We start from the raw sequence: 19,660 nt of genomic DNA on the forward strand, positions 1-19,660 counted from the left end.
TCCAAGGTTACAATTAAGAAGGATTAAAGTTATAAAATACAAAATAGAGAATGAAACATCATATAAATGATTAACAAAGACTAACAAGGTCAGTCAACTATCTGACAATCTTTTTCTATCCTCTTATATTCAATTTTTAAGAATTACTATATGACCTAAAAATTAAGAAAACTACAATTGCATACCATTTTAAGTACTCCCATAAAAGATATGCTGAATACCACTTCAGTAGCTTCTAGCCCACTTATAATCACTTAGCAACCTAATGATCAAAAGATTAATATGCTGTGCACATGTGACTGGATATTATGATTCGATTCCTAAAAATACCAAAAAAGTAGATGTAATTCTAAGAACAAAGGTCCTTCTTTGGTCATTTCCTTTATGAAATACAGTCAGGTCAGTTTTGAGCCAATGTAGGTATTATTCTATCTCTTCACGATTTTTTTCCCCTCTTACTTTGCAACATTTCCCTCTTTCACTCTTTATTAACACTTCCACCTGAGGACAAGTGAGATGTAAGGAAAGGTGCAATTCGAGCTAGTCAGTTTTACTCCTTATTAGCAGCTCTACTGAGAGACAGTGAAAGTGAAGAGAGAGAATAAAAAGGTTAGCTGGGATCAGACGCTGAAACTAAATTCAAAAAGGAAACTCTGAAATTACAAGTTGATTTTAATGATTCATGCCTCTCCTCTGGAAAACAAGGATGTGACTGTAAAACTACCATTTGCTGCATGTGTCTTAAACAATTTAAAAGAACATCAGAATGTCTTAGCCCCCAGTGTTATCCCAGGAAGCCTTCCGAGTCCTTCTACAGACACCTCCCAGGCAGTTGAGTTAAAGAGAGTAGTCACTTGCTGGCCTGGATCTTTGGATATTAACTACCTGGACATCTGAGTATATAGCTGCTTGTGATGAAGGTATTGTATTTGCTTCTATTTTCATTCATTCCCTTCCTCCCTTTGACAATCATCCCATACTTCCAAACCAACATAACCTCAGTAGCTTGAAAGAATAATGAAAGATACAAAACAAAGATGAGAAGAGGAAGAAAAATTAAGACTAATTTCAAATTCAGAAAATGTCCTCAGCTGTGGTGAAGTCCCACAACAGTTAGAATTTTAGACATGCAGACTGAAAATGCAGGTTTTTGAGACCGTGACCATCTTATTCTCCACACCAATAACCACATGGTCAGCAATCAGTGGCCTCTACATGGCTCACTGTCTTGTTCTGTAGAGATCAGTGTTTAAAATTCAAATTTTCAGGCTCTCTTTGAAAACTAGGCAACATCATGGTCACATGACAGCAATTAGCTGGGACATGAGAACTTCTATTTGCCAGAGTCCCACTGAAGCTCAGTCCTCTCAGCCTGGCCCCCAAATGCAGGTCGATCTGCCACCCCGCCATATGATGAGATACCTGCCTTGTGAGAAACAGGGCAAGTAAGCTGCAGAAGCCATAAACCCCAGAGCAACGGGGAACAGTTGTCTTTAATCTAGATGCATTTAACATCGGCCTCTGTCGGCTCCTCTCATAAAAGATCTGCTTTAATTTTTGTTCCCCTTGCATTTGTCTCAGGGTTATGTAACCTCACAGGAGGCCACACAAGTCTCCTAAAAAAGAAATTTAAGCTTTTAAAAAAATAAAAGGAACCATGCATAACAAAGACAAACACAAAACTGAAACTTGTATTCTCTCTCTGACAAGAAACCTTTATCCTAGCTGTTAACCTCAAAAATTATCATCGTAAGGGGAAGAGAAATTAAAATACAAAGGATGGAAAGCCATGGCTTGCCCTGGGGTCATATGATATACTATATTCTCAACATGCTGTCAAGAATAAAAATATGATGGACATCTTACCATCTTCCGGCTCAAGACAAAGATTATATACAGCCACAGGTCTCTTGATTCTCTGGCCTGGTCTCTTCGATTGCCTTGGTGGAGCATGTGGGGGTGATGCTGACAAGGAGACTGGCTCAGGGAATGTGGCATCAGGCAGTGTCCTAAAAATCTGCCATCAAAGCATAAGAACATTAATTGTTTCCCCTGAACAGAAAACCTATGTATTCCAACAATAAAGCAACATCAAACAAAATTTGATTTGGAGTTCATTCAAAATAGGCTGGAGCCAAAAATCCATTCCTTCAAATTTGGGGTATTGGTCATGAATCTTTTATTTTTAACAGAAAATTTCAAAATACAGTATCATTAAAATTAATTAAATTAAAATTAAATTTCTTATTAAAATTAAAGCAACATCAAATCATTATATTTCAAAATAAATTCATTCCCAAACTAAACAAGTATAATTATCTTTACCACATGTAGACAATACCACAGCTCTTCATCCACAAAAGAAGTAGCCAGGATAAAATATTAAAAACAAATATCCTGTTAAATTTCACACAGGGTTATATTTATGCCAAAAAGCTGGTCTCAATTTTTTTACACAAACAAAAACTTATGACTGCAAATATTTTCTACATGTTTAAAAATAGCTTGTGCTTATGAAATTACCTTACAGATTCCCACATACATTCTTCATAAAAATGTTTTGTAAATTTTATCAATTTACTTAATACCCTCCAACTTCTCTTAATAATCTCCCAGAATGTTAGCGCCTTGATTATCTACAGTGTCATTCATATATTAGCAATAATAACATTAAAATGTGCTGATTCTTTGCTTAGCAATTTTTTTTTTCTTTTTGGAAAAGCAATGTGTGCCATAAAGGGAAGTATATCATCCAGAGGTGATTTATAATAGACCATCCATGGCTGCCAAGACCTAAGTTCAGAGGCTTCCTGTCCTTTAGAACACTGGAGGCCCCTCAGCCTTCAATGAAGTCATAAAATAAAATATTTAGAGACATCAACCTAAAAGACAGAGCATCTCCAAAGAGCTGATGTTCCTTAGGTAGAAGCAAGAAATAGGAAAAAGGGCGACTTGCCTTAAACAAACAAACAAAATAACCCATAAACATAAAACAATTAAAGGCACTGCGTGAAAGCTCCATTGTTTCAAGAAAATTATTGTATTTGTGCATTTGAATTAAAACAGGCATGGGACCTGCAGGTGAGGGTATCGTATGAGTGTATCATGTTTAACAGAGACAACTGTATCAGAGTTATAATCACAGATTCTAAAAGTTCTCACCTAAAAACTATTATATGCCAATAAAAATAAACATTTCACCAGAGCATTTGCTTTATAGTACCATACTGCCCCCTCATGTGTAAACAGAATTTTTAAAATGATTTAAATTACTGCGGACAAATATTTGCTAGCGAAAACTTAATTTAGTGCTCCAACTGGTAACCTGCTAACACCATATTTCCACAGAATCTGTGTTCCAACAGGGTATTCTGGCAAATAGCAAACTACTTATCTGCCTTAAATATATCCGCTGTCGTCAAAATCACTGTCCACAGCTGGATTTGTTGCCGTCTGTCACTGATCACATGAAAGGTTGCGGGGTGGTGAGAACAGGACAGGAGTCAGGTTGAGAAGAGGATGACAATGATGGAGAGAAGAGCAGATGGGAAAACTCTTAATTCCGTTAAAACGAAACAGCACCTACGTGTGACCAAGATTTGGAAATGCTCCTCAACTTATGTTTGATCTGTACAAACGTGGCAAATGCCTCTGGAATATTACTGGAATAGGAAACCAAAAATACACAGAGCCAATGCACCCAAAGCCGCATAAGCAGGGGAAAGTTAAACCCCAAGAAGCGGCACCGGTGGGTGGCACAGCGGATCGCCTTCCGAGCAGACCTTCCTGGAAGATCACGTTGACTCTAATCGTTCAGTGCTGACAACGGCTCCTTCTCCTCTACGGTCACCACCGCCACCTCAGGGTGACAGGGTGGGCAAGCGAGTGAGGAGTGAGGCGCAGGGGTGGTCCCAACTTCCAGGAAGATTACCGAGCAAAACAGGATCCGTGGGACTCCACTACCCCAGGGCTAGGCCTCCAGAGTCTCCAGAAGACTTACAAATCCTGCTGCACACCACGACATGGATGAACCCTGAGAGCACTATGCTAAGTGAAATAAGTCAGAGAAAGACAAACCTTTATGATCTCAAATGGACATGTGAGATCAGACTCATAAAAGCAAACTCATAAAACAGAACAGATTGGTGGTGGTCAGAGGCAGGGGGAGGAGGGAAAGGGGAAATGGGCAAAGGTGGTCTAAAAGTACAAATTTCTTCCAGTTCTAAGATAAATAAGTTACAGCATGGTGACTATAGTTCACAGTACTGTATTTTATGTTTAAAAGTTGCCAAGGGAATAGATCTTAGAAGTTCTCATCACAAGAAAAAAAATATGAGGTGATAACTTTGAACTAAACTCATTGTGGTGATCATTTTTGTATATATAGATATGTCTATGTACACACATTTATCAAATAATTGTGTTGTGCACCTAAAACTAATATAATGTTTCATGTTAAAACTGGAGTAAAAAACGATATCTAGGGTTGGGTACTGGGTTTTGAAGGTGATGTTTTTCTTTGGTTTGCATTTTGAAACTCTCCAGGTGATTCTTTTGTGTAGCCAGGGCTGAAAAACACTCACTTAGACAGTCATTCCACAGCATTCTATGCTTGTCTTAGACGGATCAAAATCCTAATCAAAACACCAGAAAAATTATTTCAGCGAAACAGGCACTGAATATGCAATCAATTACTCGGACCTTTCTTAAGTCCTAATTAGGTATAAAATATTTCAAAGATTCTAAAGACCAACCACTTCCTCAACAAACTCTATGTTGTGTCAGCATTTCCCAGAGCTAACCTTTCATCCAGATTAGGTGACACTGAAGCATGGACGCTAACTTGAGAAGGTACTAATTTGCTGAGGTCTTGAATATTCCTCAAATTCAGTACTAAGGTGGTTACTCTAAAGAGTTTGTGGAAAAAGTTCATCAAGCAATGGGCTGAAGAGAAGCACCTTTGCAAAATTCTCAAGTCACCGAGAATCACACGATAGTTTTTTATATTTATTTCTGCACTTCAACACTGAAATTTTAGTTTTAAAATACTTCCTATTTTATTGAATACATTTAAATTCTAATAACACCTACTAGGTAGTAGGTTTTCTCTGAAACACTTTAATGTTCTCAACGACCTTTGTGGTAACTACTGCTCCCACATTTTAAAATGAGAAAAACTCGACGATTCAATAATTAGCCCAGTCTGAAAATGGTAGAGTTGGTATCTGAACTCTCAACTCTGAATCCAAATTCCCTGATGCCAGTTTATAAAAGAAACAAAATTTAATTCTTAGGGAAAATCACCAACTACTGTTCCATTTCCATTTAGAAAGAGTAAAACTGGAGAATATCCATTCAGACTCACCGTCACTGTACTGTCTGCCTAGATGTTTCAAGCGTCTGTCTTTGGCTGCACCAGCCTCTGTTCTAAGCTTTTTCTTTCTACGTGTCAAAGCTATGCTCTCGTGGTTCTCTCTGAAACCCCAGAAGTGATTTAAAAGAATATTCTTTTTAAATTTAGAAGAGGAAACAATAAACTATTTGCTTTAAAACTGTGACCTGCTTTTTGGCAATCTCATTTTAGAAGTTAAAAGTTAGCTTCTCTTGTTCTATATAACTAAGAAGCATGTTGCCCTTAACTATAACACTGATTTTCCAATTCTAGAACCACTTCGTAGATGCAAATGCCTCCATCGCTCAGATCTCTTTCCAAAACCTTTGACTCCCTGAACTTCCTGAGCATCACATCTCACGTTACCTTTGTTCTAGACAGGATAAACCCTTCTTAAGCAATACTAAGAATCAAGAGATCAAGTCTACTCAAAACTTGTTTTTGTTTTTTTTTTTTTTTCAGTGTAGAAAATTTCTCCACTGCACCTTCATATTTACAACATAAGAAAAACTCAAACCAGACAATCCAATGACAAAAAACAAAACTCCACACGTAGGCGTGTCAGGTAAGGAGGCGCTTATGCAGGTCTCCTCAGAGTGCTAGCACAAACAGAAGTCTGGCACTACTGTTCAGAGTCACAGATGCCTCAGACTCAACAAAGTCGATGTTAATGCCCATGAGACTGAGCCACACACAGAAAACCCTCCCCAAGTCCTTCATGCTCTGCTGCCAGGGGCGACATATGGAGAATATGAGGCCAATTCTGCCAGAAATAAATACTTTGCAGGTAACAGAAAATAAGGATGGCTTCTGGAAATTGTGCTTTAGTACCCAACCCAAATCTGCAGCATTTCACTCAGCTGAATTAATAATATGGTTAAAAGTAATTATTTTTTAAATAGGTGTTTTACATAAGAGTTCGCTGATAAGACTACCACTATGCTTGTATTTTCCTATCATCTTGAGTAATAAGTTGCAACAACCGGGTACTGGCAATATGCCCTACATTATGCCAAGTGCTTGACCTACAAAGATTTGAACCCAGATTTCCTGATTCCACATCTGAGTCATCATGCTCGCATGCCTCCAATGTTACCTAGTCATGTTAAGTCCCATTCACATTATACACTCTTTGGAGATGCCATACTTCACATAGCTACATCTATGCATAAACAGGTAAAACCAGGAGACAGTTGGAAATCAATGCACGCTCCCCTTTAGTAAACCTTTAACATAGAAAGGAAGGATGAAAAATATTTCCAATCTTCTTTCTAAAACATGTAACTATAAAATGGCCAGATATTACTTTCGGCTTCAGAGTGTGGGACAAACACTCATCACCCTGGGGTGTGTGACTCTAAGCTGGCTCTACCACCGCCTGAACTTCCATCCACAACATAACTGCAGAGTCTAGCTCCTGTGTGAACAGTAGAGAACCCTGAAAACTTTCCAGCTGCCTGTCCTTGAATCAGCACTATCCCGTGACTAAATGTGAGCCTTTCATACAAAATTTAGCTAGAATCAATAGGGACTGACTGACAGTGAGATACTGGTTGGGTTCAGGCTTGATGCTGGAAGTATTCTAAGGCTTCATGTTTGTTCTAGTTAATGAACACTAAGAGTCTCAGAGCTGAAAAGTATCCTAGTTATCACTCGGGCCAAACCCTTTATTTCACAGCTGAACAAACTGAGGCCCCTATGGTAAAGATTTGCTCAGATTCATTCCACTAGTTAGTTGCAGACTCAAGCTTTACTCCCAGACCAAAGCCTCAATGCCAACTGCTATTTCCCGTCTTGCTGGCTCTGATTCTCTCCAACAGGCTTATCCTTTATGTATGTACTTTCTCATTAGGAGAGATTTTGCTCAATAGTTGAAATTCCTCGGAGCGCTTTCATATGCATTATCTGATACAAGCCACAACACAAAAATCTGTTAGGCTGACATTGAAGCATGTTTTAGGGTCTTGTTCGGAGTCCTCCTGCTGCCTGCCAGCACGAGGCCCTTTCCATTATGCCACAGGAGAGAGTGAGAAGGGGGAAGGAGACATTCCCAGTCCAGTAGCCATCCATCCCACAGGTTAAAGCTCTGATTATGGCTCTGACTTACCATGAGCTTTTTGAAAAAACAACTTTGATTTTTGTTTACGACTGAAAAAAAGAAAAGCAAAAAGTATACTTTTTGGAATTTATCAAATTCCAAATTCATAGAGTTCTTTTTTTTTTTTTTTTACTTCTAAACTTTTAGCTTTAATTTCAGGGGACATTTTCAGACTCCTTTCCCAAATGGAGTACACCATATCGATTTCTGTAGCAGTCTATGCACTAAATGGAACAAGACATAACTGACTTAGATTTTTAACGTCAAGATTTCAGTAAATGACAACTTTTATCAACCAGATATTATAAAATGGAATCTTCCCCAGAACTACCTACCCCAAACCATGGGCCTTTTCACTGGCATTAACTGTGGATGCAATCTCATTGCCCTGGGTTTTCTAATGTTTAACAAAGACCACTGGGGAAGGGGGTAGTAGGAGGATGAGGAGGAGGAGGAGAAAGAGAAAGAGGAGGAGTAATAATACAATAACAAACTTTGATAAAATACTGGGGACCGAATGGTATTAACAGAATTTTCAAATGCTCACTAGATAATTTTCTCCCCACTCCACATAAGGCTAACCTCTCCTGATTAAGCCAAAGCCGCATCACTCTTTACATTTATAGTGTGAATATATATCCTCAATTATAAAATGTTTTCTGTTTTGCAAATCTTTAGAAACACTCCAGATGCAGTTTTATCAGTTTGCACCTGCAAATATTTGGGAACTGCAGCATATACTTCACAAAGTCAGAAGAAAACACTTGCCCAAACACAGCTGTACCGTTGACTTTCATAACCCACATGTCTACAAATATTCTTCACTGAATAAAGAGCTGATGCCAAGCTAGATTTTGTTCAATCATATGTCCTTTGCTCACATGCAAACAAAAAGTTTGCATTTCAGCAATAAAAGCCTAGAATAACATTCAAGAAATACTAATATTCTATGTCAACTACAAGGCATACTCTATATGTAATATTCCTTTGTTTTTTCTCTTCCTTCTTATCTTCCAGTTTGGGTGTATAACTTCTTCCAAGGTTCTTTTTCTTCTTCCTTTTTTATGCTTCTTCTTTCTAGGACTCAGGCCTCCCTCAGAAGTCACTTGGTTCTACAGCAGCACAGAGGACTGGAACACAAGAGGGCTACCATTTGTAGTCCTCGAAGGCCTTGGGACCTGCAAAGACCCAGGGCTAGCTTGAGCCATGACAAAAACCCGGACTCTGCCTCAATGTTACCTATGAAACTTTAAACTGAATATAAGTAAACACATTTAGAACTGCCTCATCATCATCTGAAATTTTCAAGGTGAATGCTATTTTTTCTTTTGGAAAACAAGTGACGATCCCTAGTCATTTGAGTAGGCTGGCATACCATTTCCCTAGAAAAAATAAATAAGCATTGGATCTATTAATTTTCCAAAAGGAAATGTGTGAATTTTAATCACAGTGAAGAAAACATCTCCTGAAGTCATGTATATATTTATCAGAATCATCTGAAGCCTCCGCCAAGTATGTATGACCCCACGCTTGGGCTACTTTTTAAAGAGAAAATGCAACCTCCAATTTTTTCTTACATTTAACCCCTCATAAAAATAAACTGGCTAAAGCAAAATTATGTTTTAAAAGTAGTCAATGAGATTTCCTTCAACTGATTCCACTTTGCCTAGGACTGTCTTTGACACAAATATTTCCAAACATGATGAATGATGCAGTACCTACACTTTTAAAAAGAAGCTGCAGAAGTGCAGGATGAGGTATATGTGCTTTCGCAGCGGCCATAAAAAAAGTCAACATGGATAGTAAGGCCAAGACATATCATGACTAGTAAACTGATGACATTTTACAGAGGATTAACAGACCTGAGTAGACCTAGAATGAGGCAGGTGCTAATTGAATGGACCACACTAGAGCATTACATTGTTTTGCAGTAAGAGCATCAAAGAGAAACAGAATTGTCGCCAACGGAGTGTAAAGATCCTAGTCTCCAATTCTGACGAGTAAGGGGGATTCCCCACACCAACAAGCAACTCTCCAAAAATAACTGGGTCCCCCACAATTCAACAGAATTCTGATACTATCTATATGGAGAAAGCATCAGATCCCACAGGTTAAGGGCTCAGTCCTCACAAGACCTTCGGATGACAGTCATAAACCCAGGTTGTCACATATGCTTTTGATGAACTAGCTATAAATCAGAGGTTTCCACAACCACCTCCTTAGGTTCAATTAATCTGCTAGAGCAGCTCACAGGATACAAGAAACCCATTTACTAACTAGATTACTGGTTTAGTATAAAGGATATTAAATAATATGAACCAACAGCCAGATGAAGAGATACATAGGGTGAGGTCTTGAACAAAGGAGCTTCTGTCCTTGTAGAGTTTGGGGACTGGCACAGTGGCACTTGGAAGCCTTCTGGTTCCCCAACCTGGAAGCTATCTGAACCCCATCCTTTTGGGGTTTCATGGAGGCTTCATTACATAGGCATGACTGATTAAACTATTGGCCATCAGTGAATGATTCAGCCTCTAACTCCTCTCTCCTCCCCACAAATTAAGGGATGGGATTGAAATTTCCATTCTTCTATTGGTTCCCCTGGCAACCAGCCTCCATCCTTTGGTGCTTTCCAAAAGTCATCTCATTAGCATAAACCTGGTTACATAGAAACAGGCTTGTCGTGAATAACAAGATACCAATTTCATCTTTATGGACTGAGGACAACAGACCAAATACAGCAAAAGTGTTCCCATTGCTCTTATCACTCAGGAAGTTATAAGGGTTTGGGGAACTGTAGACAAAGATCAAACATGTATTTTTTATTATAAATCACATCGGAGTATAAACAGGAAGGTGGTAAATTCAAAACAAAGTCATACGACTGAAGGACCTGTAAAGAAATCCAATAGGTCACAGTACCAACTCTCAGTGCCTGAAAACACACTATTATGTGGAAGAGGGATTCACCTGGCATTTAAGGCTAATGGGTTGAGAAGAAGGCATATTTCAGCTGAATATGAGGGCAAAAGCCTTCTGAACCAGTGAAGTTACACAACTGTTGGGCAGTTAATTTGGGAGATAAAGAGTTCCATGTCAGTGAAGTTTTAAAAGGTAAGACCAGGGGTATTCCAAAAGAGGTTCAAACACTGCATGCAGGGCTTGTATGGGTCAACTCATGAATCTAGGAGGGAAAACATATACACCAATCCCAAAAGACAGAGTCACTCACCAAGCTATTTGAGCCAGGTGACTCACTCTTCCCAATATAGAAGCAAACCTGTGAAGCTGACCTGTCACCCTTTTCTGAAGGACAGAGCAACCTTCCCCCATCCCCTGAGAAACATACAGTGCACCCCGCGGAGGCCTCTGGGCTCTCTTCTTCCCCTACTCCAGGTCAGCCACACTGGGTTCTGTATGTTCTAACTGCACCAGTGGTGCGTGGTCAACACGCCAGAGGGCCGCCTTGACTATACAGGGAGCATGTTCATCTTTTATTCTGGTTTTCTCTTTCCAAAAGAAGAAACTGTCAGGTATTAATAAATATACAAAAAAGCTTTGTAAACTTACCATTTCATAAATATATTCATTATAAAGAAAGTCATCCTCATCTGGCCTCCAAAGTACTAACCTTATCATTCTTCCATGTTTTTGTCGAAGAGCACGGTGATTAGCACCCCCTTGAGGTTTACTAAAAGCCACAGAACCTATAGTCACTTTAATCTTATTTTCCTATATCTTATTATGCAAAACTATGTATACAAACAACAACAACAAAAAATATGCAGTAGATAGTAGCGCTGAGTCTGTTCCAAAAAAGGTCAGCGAGTCCCAGTGATAAATAAAGTGTGCGTATTGGGGAGGATGAGCGAGGGCAGGGCAGGCGGAATCTCACCCAGGTGGCTTAAGCTCTAAAACTGCCGCCAATGCGGGGAGAATGACACGGGAGGAATATCATTGATCACCTGTATATCTTGTACCGTATTATCATTTTGTATAAAAAGATGCAGATAATATGTCTTCAAATACATAACCTTTAAAAATATTCCCTTTTCCACCTAAAAAAAACCACTCTTCTGGAAGTAAACAGTGAAAGAGAACTCACTAACCCAAAATTCATTTTCAGGGAAATAGTGGGACATTCTTTCTGTTCATTGCTGTGTAAAAGACCTCTCCACAGCTTAGTGGTATCAAACCACCACCATTTTATTATGCTCGTAATCTTTTGGCTCAGGAATTTGGGCATTGTACGGCAGAAATAAGCAGACTCAGCGGGGGTCTGTTCCATGGCTGGAAGTGGCTGTGACTGGAGCCACAGTCCGAAACCTCAGTTTTGGTTGCTACTTGGATTCCTCAGTTTTGTCTGCTGGAGTCTGGGATGACCAAGCTATTTTTCCATACGTCTGATGTCTGGGATGGGAAGATTAGAACTGGCTAGGATTGGCTGAGTATATCTCTTCCTCTCTCCTACACAGCCTCTCTACCTTGCAAGCCTGGGCTCCCTTACAGCTTGGCATTCTTAGGGTGGGCAGACTTCTTCCATGACAGCTGACACCTCCAGAAGGAGCGTTCCAAGAGGAAGGAAGTGGAAGCTATCAGTCTCTTCCTGTCATAGTTAAGAGTCACTTCTGCCATAGTCTAATGATCAAAGCAATCTCAGGGTCCACCAAGATTTAAGAGAAGGACACACAGATTCCCATATCTCTATGGGCAGAGTGTGAAAGTATTTGTGGCCATCTGTAATCTACCACGAAGAGACACATTTATTTCATTTCTTCATCTGATATCAGATGTATAATCAGATGATAGTTTGGATATAAGCAAAATAACCATTCCCGAAGTAACTTCAAGATATAAGCACTTCATAATAAATATAATGTGTTAAATAGATCATATAAACAAGTTTTTGTCATCTAAGGACAAGATGGCCACACAAGGGCTTCATTCATCAGAAAGGAAGGACGTCGAAGAATGTGAGGAGCTCAAAGTCAAAAAGAATCAGGCTCACTGTTAAAAGTCTCTTCAAACTGAAACCTGATCTCTCCAGCCATTTCCAGTTTTATCCAAAAGATTAGTCAAGTTGACAGATATCTTTACACTCTGATAGAGAACTAGGGTATTTGTTTATTCTGTAATGTAAATGTAAGTATGTGGTAGTTAGCTTATTATTTTTTAAGTCAAAGAAGAAAACTACAAATGAGCCATAGTTTTCCCCCATCGTAACACTTGATGAAACTGAAACAGATGGAATATTAAAAAAATACCGAGTCCCTTCCTTATCAAGGCAAACATTGTCAATAGTGTTCTGTGACTGCTTCACTAAAAATTTGGAATAATGCTAAGAAAATTTTAAAAGTTGTCTATGCACATATGCATGATATCTATGCATCTTAATACACAAGGATCATAATATAGTTCCATACCTCAATTTTTAATTATGCATTCAAATATTAACTAAATGTCTACTATGGGCATTCAATGTTCTAGACAATGGAAATAAATAAGTGCAAAGGCCCTGAGGTAGAAATGTCCCTTTCGTGTTCCAGGAATATCAAGGAGGCCAGGGTGACTGAAGTATAACACATGACAGTGTGAAAGGGAAGTGGGATCAGTAAGCAGCATGACTTTTTTTTTTCTTTTTTTTTTTTTAATTTAATTCAGAGTGAAATAGGGTGTCAGGGTCTTGGCAATCATTTAATTTCAGTATTCATTTACTATTGCTGTGCAACGAATTACCACAAACTCATTCTGTTTTCTGATTCTTATTATATCTGGGAGAGCTATCAATTATCTCAGTTCCCTCGTGTCAGGAGTCCAGGCACAGCTTAATGCACCCTTTGCTCAGGTCCTCAGCTCACAAGGCTGTGATCATGCGTCATTGTGGTGGATTCAACCGGGGATGGATCTGCTTCTAAGCTCATGTGGATGGCTGCAGAATCCCACTTCCCTGCAGTTGCAGGAATGAGGGCTCTGACTTTTTGCTAACTATGGGCTAGAGGCAGCCTAAAGTTCGGAGCCATGTGGCCCTTTCTGCAGGCTGCTCACAGCATGGCTACCTGCAAATGCCAGGCCAGCAAAGATCCTCTCCCTCCCATCTGTTCCAATGGAGTCTTATACAACAAAATGATCATGGGAAAGATATTCCACCACCTGTGATTCCACTGGTTAGAATCAAGTCACCGGTCCTAGGTCCCACTGTCACAGGGCCCGGATCACGGGGTCCCTGGAGGGTGTGACCACCACAATCAGTATCACTATTTACCAATCTACCTCATTCTTTTTAATGGACTAACGAATGTTTCTTCTTACGGTCATCATATGATTTATTTAACTCTCTTCCCCACCACTGAGGGCTGTTTCCAGTTTTCGCACTGAAAGATACAAATGGCAATAAATGTACTCGAATTTTACAAAATTTTGAGAAATTATCTGCAGAGTATTTTGTAGCAGAGAGATTGCCTTCAAAGCAGGGGTACATTTTAAGCTTTGCGGGACGCTGCTGAACTGTCTCAAAAATGCAGTTCCAACTCATAATCCTACCAGACATGTACAAGGCCACTTATTTCCTGCTTTAAAAACGATTTCCCTCATCTCTCAGTGGAATGTTATACCTTTCTTCAAATAGGTGTTCTTCTTCTCGATTTAGGCTTGCACTCAGGTAATTTATCTTTTTGGATGACATTTAGTCTCCCTCTGTATTTCCTGATTCTGGTTGTATATGAGGAAGCTATTGATTTTAGTAATTACTTTTATTACTTTATCCCAATGAATCATTTTAGTAATTCTTCAATCTGTTCTCTTGGGCTATCTATGTAAACAACCATATCTGTAAATAACGTAAAATTGCCTCCTCAAGTTTCCGTATCATCTCTTATTTTTTTTTTCTCTCCTTTCTTGCCTAGTAATACTAGGAATTAGTAATAGTGAGCTAAGTCACAATTTCAACATTTTAAGCATTTCAACAACTGAACAGGATTCTAACTTAAGAGTTAAATCATTTTTAGGAAGTATCCACAATTTCTGTTTTATTATTTTATGAGGAATTATGTAAATTTTGACAAGTGCTTTTAGGCATTTGCTGGAAGATTTTCTCCTTTGACTTTATAATATGGTATATTATATTAATGTATTTCCTAATATTGAGTCACCATTATATTTCAAGGATGAACTCAACTTAGATTGAAATATTATACTGTTAAAGTACTGTTGTTATTTGCTGATATATTATTTAAGATCTCTGCATAAAATTCTTAAGTAAAATTGATCTAAAACTTTATCTCTGACAGACATTGGCATTAGTGCCCTACTGGCGTCATAAAAAACAAACTTCTTTATTCTGCTGTGGACCAGTTGAAATCCCAATAGATTTAACTGTTTCTTATAAGTTTAAGAGTTCACCTGTGAAAATATCTGAGCCTGGTGCTTTTCTGGGAATAGATGGTAGCTCTTTCAAAATTTTCTATTTCTTTCATTACCATCAGTTCACTAATTTCATTCAGATTTTCAAAATTCTGTGCACTGTGTATGTATGGTCATTTCCGCATTTGTTTCTATTTGTATATGTGAGCCATCTCTCCCACTTTTCTTGACTAGCCTTGCCAAGAAAACCTATTTTATGCTAATTAATTTCATCTTTTATATTTTCTTCAAATTTGAGGGGAGGGAATAGGTAAAAGCTTAACATATTTCACTCCTTCTGGCTTACTTAAGGTTATAAATTTCCCCAAGAACATAATTTTTCCCTATCCTTTAAGTTTTGATATGCTTGTTTTCATATATTTCTAGATAGCAATAATTTTATTTCTAGTTTGATCCATGAATCATAAAAGCTTTAAAATTTCCAGATGACCAGGGACTTTATTTTTTGGCTTCTATTATTCTGACCATTGTTGTTAATTTCTAGAGTTAGAGTATTATAGATCAGAAAAAGTGGTCTCTATTGTTTCTGTCTTTTGAAATTTTAGAATTTTTCTTTGTAGCCAAAAATAGATACTCGAGACTAATAAACATTGTTATTGTCTTCTGAGTTGCTGTAAGAAAACATGAGGCAACCAGATGTATCTCCCAGTGGAATTTTTATTTTTCCTCAAAAATCTAGTAACTGAACCACAGTATGTCTCTAAATGGATAATTGTGAATAACTTAAAATTTCGGATTGACATTTCCTGAAATTCAGTGATCACTTTGATCAGATTAAGGCCTCACTTTGATTCAGAAAAAAAGTTATCTTCAGTTTTATCATTAAAATGATTTGTTCTATGTATTTGGTTTGGCATTCTCGTAACAACAATGTCTTTTGATGGGTCATCTTTGCATTCCACGGCTACTGTTTTATTTTTCTCTTTCATGTGTTTCATCAATAATGGCGACTTGTTTTTTAACTTTTGATTCTATTCATTTCCACTTTTAATTTGTTCATTTGTTTTGAAATGTATTTTAGGTGTCTGTTTTCTTAGCTCAGCAAGCACCTTTTAAAAATCCTCTTTAATCATTTTATTTTTGAACTCCCATTTTATTGAATATTTAGTTCTTCTATAGAGATGAATTTTAAGAAGTTCATTTCTTCTCTTCCTCAGATCCGTTTTTCTTCTGAAATAGATTCTTCATCTACAGTTTCCTTTCTCTCTCCTACTGCGATACATTCACATAGATTACACAGTGGATCTTCTGGGTTGATTTCAAATATACTAATGTCTTAAACGGGCAGCTTTGTTGACACTTCCTATTCATGCCGCTACGTGACAACTCCCTGAATCTCTTCCATGTGTTGGATGTCACTTTTCTTCTGTGCACCACTACAGTTTGTCCTGCCTACTGTTCTGCAGCCGGAGAGAATGGTGTGTTCATCTGCTAGGGCTGCCACGACAGATTACCATGGGCTGGGCGGCTTAAACAACAGATATCTATTTTCTCACAGTTCTGGAGGCTGGACGTTCGAGATCAAGGTGCCAGCAGAGTTGGTTTTTTCTGAGGCCTCTCTCCTGGGCTTGTAGATGGCAGACTTCTCGCTGCGTCCTCATATGGCCTTTCCTCTGTGCATATATATGCTTGCTGTCTTTTTTCTCTTAAGCACAGCGGTCCTATTGGATTAGGGCCCCCATCTTTACGACCTCGTTTAACCTTACTTATCTTCTTAAAGACTCCATCTCCAAACAGAATCATATTGGGGACTAGAGCTTCAACAACGAATTTTGAGGGGACACAATTCGGTTCATAACCAAAGGGTATGAAGAGAACAAGGATGCAGTCAGGGCTGTATGCAGACTGGTCTTTGACTGCATCTGTGTGTTTTTGCCAAAATGTTACGTCTGTGTCTGTGTTCACTCCCCATGCCTGGGCTGTATACAATTCCAGTAGAGGCCTTGGCCCTTCAGCTCCTCCCAGGAGTCTCTGTCCCAGGCAGCCAGTTATCAACCACTTCTCACTTCTTATTCTTCTCCAGGCAGAAGATGGGCCAGGGAAGAGAGGATGACCTCTAGATGCTCAAGCTAGAGGTTATCCAGACAGGAAATGACACTTCCTCTACTCTAAGAGCTCATTTTCCCCATCTTCCTCTCTGGAAGAAGCTCTTTTTAAACTTAGTGTTGGTTTTGATGCTTTCTTTCTGACTGTCTCTTGCTGGAGACCACTGGCTCTTGGGTGTCTGAGACAAAGTCCCAGATAGGTCAGGCCTTTGCTCTTCTCTTTTCTCTGTCAGGAGAGCAGGGTGATCTGGTGGAGCTTCCACCTTTGTGGAAATGTCAGGTCTTTACCCACGGCTGCCCAAGCCAACCCCTTGACCTCCCTCCCAAGGGAGACTACACGTGCATCTGTCCCATATCGCGTCTGTGGAAGAGTCTTGGTCAGAAGTAAAACAGAAATGGCCCATGTTAATCTTTAGAAACCTCATTTGCTGATCTCTAGCCTTTTCCTACATTGAATGATATCAAGCTTTTGTTTCTGTTTTCGTGTTTCTCTTTTAATCTATTTTTGGTTTATATTGTAAGATTTTGAGATCTGTTTTTGCTATCTTAAAGCATGTGTTTGAGATCATCTGTTTTGGATAATAAATGGACAATAGATAATACTGGTAAATACACAAGTAAAAAGTAATATACTATCACATGTAGAAACCCGTAACTTGAAAAACTTCACTCCCTCCCTCATTGTCTATATATATAAATGGAACACATATTTTTATTATTTCAATATCACTTATTTCATCAAAGCAAAGATTCCTGGGGTCTCATGCAGACTTTAGTATTAGAACATGCCCTAAAATCATATGTAAATTGTCTATATGCATTTGAATTTTTTTAGAAAGTGAGACTGTTATCTCTCAAATTCTCAAAGGAATATGAAACATAAAAACTAGTTAAGAAATCACTGACCTACAGTAATCGACAGGAAAGCTGCCAAGAATAGGAAACAATGAAGAATCAGATTCATCTGAATAACCAAGTCAAGTAAAAAAGTTTTAAGTTATATGGAATTTGGATAAAGCCACAGGAGACTTCCAAAAAAGTTCAACTATGGATGCATTTGTGGCCCTGAGCATTGTAGGAAACACAGTCCTGCAGGAATCACAGGAATAAAATGACTGTACACGAGAAACAATTAACACTATCACTGCGAGAACTTGTCCGCATCACTCCATCAATAAGTCCAGCTTCCCCTGAGCTTATTAGCACAGTAAGCACAAATGACCTAATTCCTTCATTAAATTTTGAAAATGATGACTAATTCTCTTAGGGGTCATTTCCCCCATTTGCCTCTAAACGGAAATGACATTCTAGAGAAATCAAGTCTTTGAAGCCTTCCCTAGAGAAAGAATGTCTCCACTTTTACTTACTGCTGAGGCAGGGGGTAAAAATTACCTAAAAAAAGGCAGAGCCTATAAATAAATTCCATTTTCAATATACCAAAAAAAAAAAAAGCAAAGTTGATTCAGCAACAAATTAAAGAGAACAGGAGGGAGAAACTGAGAATAACATTACTTGTGATTATGATCCAGATTTTGTGTGAGTTTCTGATGTGCACTGTTTCTTTATATGAACATAGACAGAATTACTATCATTTACAAAGGATTATAAATCTTCCTCAAAACCTATCAATCCAGTCACATTAGAGATTTGGTTTGGCACAAACTATAGTCCATAGCCCATGTATACTTTCGGTAATTAAGAATAATAATGATGGCAAACAACACATCAGCTGCGCAATGATTAATAAGAACTTTCTTGTGCACACAACGAAGCCTTGGCATGTGTAGCAAGCGACTATACAAAGCTCATGAATTTATGAAATCAAATATAGAGATTTCCTTTCTTACTCCCACACATTCCAACAGAGACATACATAAGCACTTTTGTGCAATTTAAACTTGGAACTATCCATGTAGTAATATTGACTGAAACCCTATGCATCATTTAAGCGTAAAAAAAAATACAGCCTTGTTTTTCTTGGGACACTAAGAAAGACCACAAGAAACTTTCTAACTGTGTGGCTTAACTGCCTAAAATCTTTGTTAGAACAAGTCAGGCTGTAAATGAATAAAGCAAGCTGTGTGACCTTGGGTAAGTTAATTTTACCTCTCCAAGCTTCAGTCTCTTGCATAAATCGATAAACTGTAGGCACACCAGTAGGACCTACCCTCTCTACTAGAACTGGCCAGTGTCTGGAACACCAGGCACTCAGGAAGCCCTTACTGAGGAACCTCCTCCTTCAGCAGACTAGTATGCTCAGGGAAAAGGAATCTTCCAGTTTATAATTATATCCTTACACCCCCCACGGGCCTAGCTCGCTGCTGTGAATGGAATAGATAAATATCTGCTGAAGAAACGACTAAGTTGATTCACAAAGGGATGCCTAATACATTTAAGTCTTTAAAGTGTACAACTGGTCTTAACCCGACTTTAGACAAAGGAAGCTAATGGCTTCTCGTACGTCAAAACTCTAATACACAGTCTTCAGGCTATGTGACTGGATCTCTGCTCTGTCAGTTAGCTGCACTGGTGTCTTTCTCACTAAACACTGGACTTCTAAGAAGCGAGATTTGCTTCTTTTTGTTTCCTTAATCTTTTGTGCCTGTCCATATAATACAAAGCATGGAGAAGCAGCTTAATAGATGTTTTTTGAATGAATTAAGAATTGCATAAAAGATAGGATTCCAGCACCAAATATCAGATCACTTA

General features: G+C 38.5%; 1 protein-coding gene across 2 annotated transcripts in view; it reads right to left on the bottom strand.

Moving 5' to 3' along the window:
* Positions 1–19,660, bottom strand: part of ARHGAP10 (Rho GTPase activating protein 10) — a 242,147-nt gene that overhangs the window by 39,367 nt on the left and 183,120 nt on the right. For both annotated transcript variants that reach the window (XM_025042863.1, XM_006906273.3), the window contains one exon: positions 1,867–2,017. In XM_025042863.1, coding sequence (XP_024898631.1) covers positions 1,867–2,017 — 151 coding nt within the window. The remainder of the gene's footprint in view (positions 1–1,866; positions 2,018–19,660) is intronic.

Source organism: Pteropus alecto, unplaced genomic scaffold (genome assembly GCF_000325575.1).
Source record: "Pteropus alecto unplaced genomic scaffold, ASM32557v1 scaffold50, whole genome shotgun sequence".
Lineage (NCBI taxonomy): Eukaryota > Metazoa > Chordata > Mammalia > Chiroptera > Pteropodidae > Pteropus > Pteropus alecto.